The sequence below is a fragment of the Drosophila gunungcola genome (assembly GCF_025200985.1).
Source record: "Drosophila gunungcola strain Sukarami chromosome 2L unlocalized genomic scaffold, Dgunungcola_SK_2 000008F, whole genome shotgun sequence".
Classification (NCBI taxonomy): Eukaryota; Metazoa; Arthropoda; class Insecta; order Diptera; family Drosophilidae; genus Drosophila; species Drosophila gunungcola.
Window position 1 is genome coordinate 1605532 of NW_026453163.1, and position 9827 is coordinate 1615358.

Below are 9827 nucleotides of genomic sequence, written 5' to 3' on the forward strand. Positions count from 1 at the left end.
AGGGGCCGTTTACGAACCGAAGTTTAGGTACCCTTGCAGCTATTGTAGTGTTATTTTAAACTTCTAAACTTTGTTTTATATGCGTATAAGCTCAATTGTTCGATCGTTTCTATGGCAGCTATAGTATATAGTTTTCCGATTTTTATTCTGGAATATTAAATTATTATTCTGGAAAAAAAAATTTTAAAAAAATTTTAAACAGAGAAGTTAAATTCTTTTTATTTTTTTTAATATCCCTATTGTTTTTATGAAAGCTTTATGATATAGTGTGACGATTTTTATTAAACTTAAGACGTCATTCTGAAATATTAAACTATTGCTATATCTGAAAACAACAAAACAGAAAATTAAAAAACAAAGTGAAAAATTTAGTTTTATTTTTTTCGATTGTTTCTATGGCCACATCCTAGTGATACTGATCAAGAATATATATACTTTATGGGGTCGGAAATGTCTTCTTCACTGCGTTGCAAGCTTTTGAATGAAATTAACTTCTGTAAGGATATAAAAACAACCGTTTAGCGTCTTAACCGCCTGAGGATTAATTAAAGTTTGTTTTAAGATTTATACCAACACTCCTAAAGTCACGACTATACGATTACAATTCTTCTTCTACTGAAATAAACTTTAAAATTTAAAATAGCATATTTTAAAAGATGTAATGATAGAAAACTTAATCTTTCAAAAATAAGTCTTACAAATCTTCGTAGGGTACCTCTTTTAGAATTAATTATATAGTACATCATTTAAAAAAAAGCATTAAACATTGTCGTTCCAAACAGAATTTTAAATGCTAATTAAAAACAAAATATTTTGAATCTTTAAGGAAAATATATACGATTTCAACAAAAGGATCTTATAAAACACAACTTTTATGAAGAATCAACTTATTGTTCCGAAAGCAATTATAGATATTATGTTGTTATTGATTAATATTAAACTACACTTTTTTTAATTTTCTCATACACATACTATTATTGTCATAAATGGGCCGCAAAAGTTGAAATGGGATAATGGCATGGGAGGAAGTCATTATCATTTAGCCTGCTCCTGATTTTGCATAAACACATGTAATTGAAACACGTGAGAGCTAAGTGAAGCCATTTGCATGCAGACGTCATAAACTGCACTGGTTGTCCCTTCCACCATTCCCCGTTCCCCGCCCACCGTTCTCCGTGCCATTTCCATTTGTGTTTTGTTTGCTGAGTTCGATTAGTTTTCCTAGCCATTGTTTGGAGCTGGACTGGTGGGGAAATAAAACAAGGAAGGGAAAGGAAAGGAAAGAGTATCAGAGTAAAGAGTAAAGTAACGCCCAGTGCAATGGCCATTGTTGCCACCCGTTCCCCGACCCTTCCCGTTTTGTTCCATTCTGTGTCGTCGCGTCCTGCTCGTCCATAACCTCAAAGCAGACATCATAAATCAAAAAACAAATTTGCACTTCAAGTGCGCTTTCAATAAGTTTGCCTCTTTGGACATTACATTGTTGTTGTTCTGCTTAGTTGCCTTTTGTTGTTGTCATAAATCATAATTTAAAGCTTGAGTAGAACTGGAGGTTTCAGAACATTTCGAAAAATTAATGATACAAAAATTAGGACTGAAACTTTTCTATGAGCATTTTCAAATTTCAAAGAGCCAAGTCGAAGAGAAAATCCAATAAGAGAAACTCGCGAGGAGAGAGTCGTTTGCGGATCAGATGACTAAACATTCGCGCAATCTTAAAAAGCAAACGACAATAAACAGCAGCAAATAATGATGAACAAGAAGCAGAGCAAGCTAAATAAAATGGCGAAAGTTCAACGGAACATTCTGACTGTGATTGTGTGTTATCCCAAACTTGTATATTGAGCAAAAACAACAATTTGTCAACGCTTGAGCCCAGCAGCTCATTGTAAGAAAGCGTGATTAGCAGCTTATCAGCTGGGCGGAAACTAACGAAACTATGAAATAAAATAGACGCAACAGGGTGTTGCATTGGTCGTCAATGGGTCCTCTGGACACATGTAAATCCGATAAGTGCGAGTACGTTACCCATGAGTCACCATTACTATATAAATGTTAAATATTTGCGTTGTGCAAGCCGGATGGTTAATTGTCGAGATATGTATAAAGTTCTTCCGAGGAATTCCGAGGGAATGAAAAGATAATAGCAGGGGAATGTCAGATAACATAAATCGGAATTCATGCCAAGGCGAAAGGTTTAAATATTTTGGGTATTGACGATATTAATTATAAAGTATAGCAAATGGAATTTAATGGTTTTAATTTTAATATTGAATAAATACGTTTTGTTTTTTTGTAGTCCATGAAATCTCTGAAATAGAACCATAATGACTGTGAACTAAATAAACCGTAAGATTAACCATAAGTTAACTAGCGATTTATTTAAATTGCTACATATTGTCCCAACAATAAGAGGCTTCTACTTAATTCCCGCTGTTATAAAACAGAAACTGAGTCTTTCAAAAATTTAGGAACATACTTTCGGGCTGACACGTTTAAATGTGACTAGATAGGGCTGTCAATATGGTAATTAGCTAACTTTTATTTTTAAGTGCAAGAACTTTAAGTTCGGCTTTCTGATTTTTTATATGCAAATTTCTAATGCGAAACCGAACCACACATCAGACTTTATACAAATAGTACTCCCACTGATAAAAAAAAGTGTCAAAAGTGAACTAAGTCAAATTCAATTTTTAAAAGGCGAAAAAATGTAGCTTAATGTTTTTTTTATAGATTAACGCTTAAAATTAAGGGTAGATTAGCTACGGCTAGCCAAAGTTTGCCTCATTTCTTATTAAAATTGTTTAGATATATTAACATATAATCAGCAAGAGTATTAGAACTTGTGCTTGCTGGAATTTAATTCTCGTGTGTTGCTGATTTTGAAGTTATGCACCAGTTTGTGACAAATTATTTTTAAGAAACCCTATTTTTCCTGCTTTAAATAAATCTAAACTACTTTGGTAACAAGTATCTACATATGCTGTTGTGAACACTCTAAACGGTTTTGTACGCCTGTCAGTTTGTCTGGAATTTATTGCCGCTGCAAACAAAGCGAATTCAACGGCACAGCACCGAAAACTTGACCCAACTTAACCCGAAAGTTGAACTCAGCTAATTGCCGAAAAATTTAAACTAAAACCCGACACCAGAAACCAGAAGCGAATAAATGGGGAAGAGATTTTGTAATTTATGCACTGCGGTAAGGACCACAAGCAAACCAGGTACCTGGGGAGGAGATGGAAAGAAAAGGGCCGAGGTGTCAATTGCCCCGCCAGGTAGAAATAATGAAGTGGGATAGGATAGAGCGGGAGAACCCACCCAGAAAATGCAGGCTAAATTATGCGAGATAAGCCGCGGCGGAAATTTTGCAGAGCCATCGAAATTTAGTGGAAAATATAGCGGAATTGAAGAGTGATCATTGTGCAGAGGATTAGTGCTTGTGCACTAACTTGTGCTATAACAGACCTCGACCGCCAAAAAACCTTATAAAGAACTTTTCCAAAAATTTCTACAATACTTGGCCTTCCTTAATTCATAAATAAATTGCTAGTCTGATATAAATATTGCTTATTTTTAAATGAATCACAATCTTGGTTAGACACTCACCTTAGCTTTAGGTTTCTTAACGATCTTACGATATAATAACTTGTACATAACACTATTGTAACAACAACAATAAACAGTAAACTACACCAAACAACAAATAACAATTTGTTGGCCTTTAATCACGTTTCTCGACACACACACGAACAAAACCAGAAATCAAGAAATATACATAACAATTTAACAATCACAGCGCCCGAAAAAAACTTGGAAACGCTCAGCGTGTGTTGGCGACGGACGATCGAGGAACGTAGGTTTCTTACTCCCGCGAAACGTCATTGATGACTAAAGAGACAGTCGCGGAGGTTTACGAGCGGTATGAGTTATGAGAACGAAACTCGAATCTTCTGCATGAGTTAGGAGCACAGGACCGAAACCAAGAGAGGCAGGCAGGCAAATTCAAATTTTCAGGGTCATAGTTATTTAAAATGGCAGCATATCAGAAATTACTAAACCAAAAAATTTGTCACTAATCACTAATTTACTAAATCAGAATATTCGGAATTACACATATTAAAGAAAATAAGTATTAAGCTCAACACATTTACTTGTATTTCAACATTTTAATTTTTAAATATGTAAAATTTTATATTTTGTTCAAAAACGAGTAAAGTGGTTTACCAAGTCAAAGGCTAGATTTGTTTAAGAACTCTTCTCGATTTATAAACATAATAAAAAAAGGGGGCATATTTTGCAACCATTTTTAATGGTTTTTTGTCTAAATCCCAAAATAAAAACAAATAATAATTACTTAAGTTTCGATATTCCTACTTTTATTAAGTTTTCCATTTTCAGCTACCTTTTTTCAGCCTATAAATTCAAGAGTCTCCCACGATATTTTTGTTCAAATTTTTTTTTTTTGCACTCCAAAAGACAAACAACAAAAATGCAAACGGCGATTAAACAAATGCCAACCGAAAAAGTTCAAAGATGAGCTTATGCAGCAACAATAACAATACATAACGTAAAGTGGCCGCACTTTAACGGTACTTTTTTATTACGTTGTTCATTAAGCATACTTTTGTTTGATTTTTGTTCGACCAGGGGTGCCAATGAGGAAATGTCAGCGACAATAGAAGAAAACGAAGTAGCGCCGAAAGTCTTCAAAAGCTATCAAATAAATTTACAACTACAAACGTGCTCTAAGCAAATTGGTCAAAGCGAAATGTGAACAAACTAATTAGCCTCCAGAACAACGGCACAGCACAATGGAGTTGAAGAAGATAAGCTCTCGAAGACGAAGCTCTAACAGGTGCCGAGGTGACCAGCCTGACATTTCGTTGAAAAAGGTGAAGGTTTCCCGAGTGAATAGAATGAATAGAAGATGCAAAGGTAGACGAATAAAAGTGCAGAACTTGTTCATATATGAAAGGAATTTACATTTTTCGATCGATTTCGATACAATTCTGAAATCCGAAAACCGCTGTATTTTATTGAAATTGGTTTTTTACTAGCATAAAATGCTAGAGTATGTTTTCAACATTTTTACAAGATTGGATCAGATTAATGCTTTACAAGATAAAGGCTTAATGGTGTTTTTTCGCCAATATATTTTTTATCAGTAAACGAAGAATTTGTATCATTTTAAACTTTAAAACCCAACTTTTTTTTCGTGAAAGCAAAAACTTAAACTTAAATTAAATTTCTTACATTTTCCTTTGTCTATCAATTAATTTTAAGGTAAAATTGTTGGACATGAATTAAAATAAATTAATAAATTACGTAACCAAAAAATATATTTTTTAATGTAACAACATAATTTATTAAAAAAGAGTAAAATCACATAAAAATTTTCATAAATCTGTGGTTTGCAGTACGCTTTTTGCGCAATCATACATGCATAGGAGTTGAGAAGTAAATGAATTTTTTTTTTAAATTAAAGAATAAACAAGTTCAGCTTAAAGATTAATAAACAAAAAATAACAATTTTTATAGTATAGTAAATAATTCTGTTATTATTGAATTAATAAATAAAAAATTAACAATTTGTTTTGCTTTCTCAATCGACCCAATCAATATGTTCTAGTCATATTAAAAAAAATCTTTCTTTTTGTGAAACCGATGCCATTTTTTAATGAAATATCAGTTTTAATTCTAATTAACTATTTATTTCAATAACTTTATGACTGCTTAATTTAAATTTTAAATGCCATCGGTAGTTTGAGATTTCGATGTCCGACTGTATTTCTATCTGTATTTTCACGCATCACTGTTCGCTGGTCACTCACCTGTATTTCGAGTAAAAGTTCCTGCTTCTTGCGGCGCAGCTCAATCAGCAGTTTTTGCTGCTCCGGCGTTAGTTCTGCAAGAGGAGAAACGTAACAAAAATAATTGAACTAATTCCTTGTCAATTTTTATTTGGTTAATTGGAACGCAGCAACAACAGTAACAACGACAACAGCATTCCAAGCACACGCATATAAACACACCCGCACACACACACAAACTGCATGCGCAAGAACGAGATGGCATTTGATTGTGACGTAGCCAGAAGCTTTGCCTAATCAATAAACAATTTTTTGGTTTCTTAGCGCTTCTTCGTCTTTTGCTGGCTAATGCACAATGGGTGGCTAATTGTGCAAATTGACTTATTAGCGTTAATTTCGTCTACGGATTATATTCGATTGAAGGCCAGCAAATGAGAACACACACACACAGAGGCACATACGCACGGCACACCTATACACAAACACACATATGTGCTTGTTGCTTCTTTTGACTTTTGTTTGGGACTCGCCCATTTAAGTGTAAAATGTATATACACTTTATACACTAAATGGGGATAATTGCGATTCTTGGCTAATGCGATGCTGATGTTTACCTGGCATCGAGAATTCACTGCGCCCCTTTGAAATGGCTCCGTATGATCTGTTGTCGAAATTGTCCATCGCGCTGATCATCGTGGCGCCACTGAACACACACACACTCGCGGACACGGCACACACTCTAGTTGTACATTATTCGCCAGCAGTTGGCTAATTTCGGGAGCTTTTCATTGAACAATTTATGGTGAGCGAATAATAAACAAATCAACACCAAAAAATTCTATCGCCATTTTCTTTCAGCTCTCCACTAGGGATGTGAGAAATACCGATGCAATACTAACTATCGGCTACCGCTGAAATACCAAAAAATACTACGCACTGTGTGCAAGCTGACAGAAGCTAACCGATACAAAGTTACCAGCGTGGCAACTCTTTCGAATCATTTTTTTACTAATAGCCAGATTCCACTGGTATTAACTTACAAATTTAATGAAAAGTACTAACAAATTAAGGAAAATGCTATCTTCTCAATTCCTAATTTTAAAGAAAATTCTTAACAAATTTTTTTTTATAATAATTTATTGTAAACTTTTTTTTGGGTGGCAACGCTGCGAACAGATGTTTCAGTTGTACAAATATTATAAACCAAAAATTGTATAAGTAAAATAAACTCAATAACTGAGTACTGAGCAACGTAGTCAAAAGTGCTCAACCAGAATTTCTTTCAGAAAACTGTCCGAAAGAGATAAAAGTACACAACATTTTGTAACCTCAACGGGTGTTTAAATAATCACGAGGTGGTAACGCTGCCAGCATATGTGTGCACTGGCATCGATAATTTTTACATCCCTATTTTGAACCGCAGAATTCTAGAAAATTCCACTTGGACGCCAACGTGAGTCGACGGATTCCGCTAAAGCAAGCACTGCCGGACCAGGATCGCACCCACCTTGCCCTGCATTTCATACAACCACAGCCAGTTATCCGGATTTAGCGATGGCCAAGTGGGGAGAAGGAGATCCGCGCTGGATTGTGGAAGAGCGCCCCGACGCCACCAACGTGAACAACTGGCACTGGACGGAAAAGAACGCCACGCCCTGGTCCAAGGACCGCCTGCACCAACTGTTCCAGGATTTCAAAATAGGCAAGTACCCCCGAGACATCGGTGTCGCCAGGCCAGCCATTCTAACCTAAAAGTAATCCCCAAAACGCAGGCCACAGCGACATCGAGTGCGCCGTGGACTCCGTGGACAAGTGCTCCGGCGAGGCAACCGTCAACAACCGGAAGGGCAAGCTCATCTTCTTCTACGAGTGGGAGCTGGTGCTCAAGTGGTCCGGCAAGCTGCTCAAGAACAGCAACCTGAGCCACAAGGGTAAGCTGACCATACCCAATCTCTCCGAGGAGAACGACCTCGCGGACGTGGAGATCACGGTGACCATCGACGAGTCCAACGACGAGTCGGAGGCTCTCAAGCAGTTCATGTACAACGTGGGCCGCGACCGTGTGCGCCTGCAGCTGGGGGCCTACATCCGCGAGCTGAAGGAGGAGTACTCCAAGAACCTGATCCTACCAAAGAAGGGCGAAGATGCTGCGGCGGGAATCCCGGTGGCGAATGCCAACAACGCCCGGAATGTCGCCCAAAAGGCCGCTTCGAACACCTCGGTGCCGGCGCCCAAAGCCAACAACTCGGGCGTCGGCTGCAAGCTGGACGTGCGGACCCTCTCCATGACCGAGGAGTTCCACTGCAGCGCCAACGATCTGTACAACGCCCTCACAAAGCCGGAGATGGTCACCGCTTTCACGCGGGCCCCCGCCAAAGTCGATGCCGTACGCGGCGGAGAGTAAGTTTCCTTAGTCTAGACTCTAGAGCCCTGTTTTCCAGTAAACCATGGATTTTTAGGTAGATTTTAGATCTAGAGCAGTAATATCTAAAGCCATGGTATACACTCTCAATTTGCCTAAGCAACCAAAGATTTAGTGGAAAAAATGACTTGACTTTATTTTATTCTCTAAACTTTATTATATTCTTGTTTAATCGATTAACTGTTACCACATTTTAGATTCATCCTTTATGGCGGCAATGTGCTGGGAAAGTTCGAGGAGCTCGTGCCTGAGAAAAAGATCCAGCAGAGCTGGCGTCTGAAAAATTGGTCATCTGGTCACTACTCGAATGTTGTAATAGAGCTGGAGGAAACTGTAAGTTTTTGAAAGTACTCTATCTACTGGCTAAAATCCATTTGGATTTTTTTGGCTTTGCTCGAACTGCTTAAAATATAAAAAAAGGATGCCGAACACAAATAAGTACAAATTTAATCGGCTTACAATTAGGAAAGACTACCTCTTTTAAACGAGAACGCACAGATCAAAATTTTAAGGATTTAAGAAAAAATGCAAAGTCAAGTATTCAAGCCCGTAATAACATTAAAACAAATTTTTTGATCTAAGGCCTACGAACTGTGTTATATTATGTGCAGTCTTACAAATTTCTAATTTCGTTTGGCTTCTTAGTTTGGATTTCCCTATTTGTTATTAGTTTGCTAATTTCGTTTGGCTTCTTAGTTTGGATTTCCCTATTTGTTATTAGTTTGCAAAGATTTTTGTACGGCGTTTGATTCTGGTAAGTTTTTTGTTTTTTTAAATTTTATTTGAAATCCCGAGTGTTTTTGATGTTTTTCGCAGATAATGCTAAGTTAAGCCTGCGATTGTAATCATATTAATGAAGTATAGAGAGTTTTAAGGTACCTAGTTGCCTTAAGCTAAAAGACATTGCCAAAATAAATAATTTTTTTTTCCTTGCAATATTCAAACACGAGCTACGCCAGTACGTACACAATAACGCTATAGTTAGCTTCGATCAGCATTTTCTGAATTCCAAGATGTGTTTTAGCCAAGAAGTAGTTAAGTTTTAAAACTAAGCAGTACACTAATACCCGCTTTGTCCTTGTAGTCGTCCAGCACAATGATGTCGCTTAAGCAGACCGGGATTCCCGCCTCCGAATACGATGCGATGAAGACTAACTGGTACCGGTACTACTGGCACAGCATCAAGCAGACATTCGGGTTCGGTACCTCGATATCCGACGCCTTATAAGAGGACGCTTCTGGTGCGGAAAGCACTGGATTGAATGGGGATTTGGTGGCGAGTGGATTATTAACCGATTTCCGTTTGTGTTCTACCTTCGAGAACTTCATTTCCATCCCTAGCTGTAATTTCTGTTAATTATGAAGGCTCTTTTAAACCTCTTCTGTAATGTTCTATACCGATTGAACTGAAGAGTCAACGGCTAGTTTAAAACAGCTACAGTAAAACCACATTACATACACAAAAACATATACAATTCACGCTTCCGACATTGATTTACACATTGAACTGCTGAGATAAATAAACGAAAAACTAGAAAATGATTTTTTTATGTATTTTTGGATTGTAAATTAATAATAAATTGATTACAAAT

The 9827-nt window shown here is 36.9% G+C and overlaps 1 protein-coding gene across 1 annotated transcript; it reads left to right on the top strand.

The window, feature by feature from the left end:
- Nucleotides 1-7007: 7007 nt before the first annotated feature.
- Nucleotides 7008-9777, top strand: LOC128253365 (activator of 90 kDa heat shock protein ATPase homolog 1). Its single transcript, XM_052981712.1, has 5 exons — nt 7008-7168; nt 7237-7515; nt 7586-8213; nt 8433-8568; nt 9320-9777. The coding sequence occupies exons 2-5, from the start codon at nt 7368-7370 to the stop codon at nt 9461-9463; spliced, it is 1056 nt and encodes a 351-aa protein (XP_052837672.1). The 5' UTR covers nt 7008-7168; nt 7237-7367; the 3' UTR covers nt 9464-9777.
- Nucleotides 9778-9827: the final 50 nt, after the last annotated feature.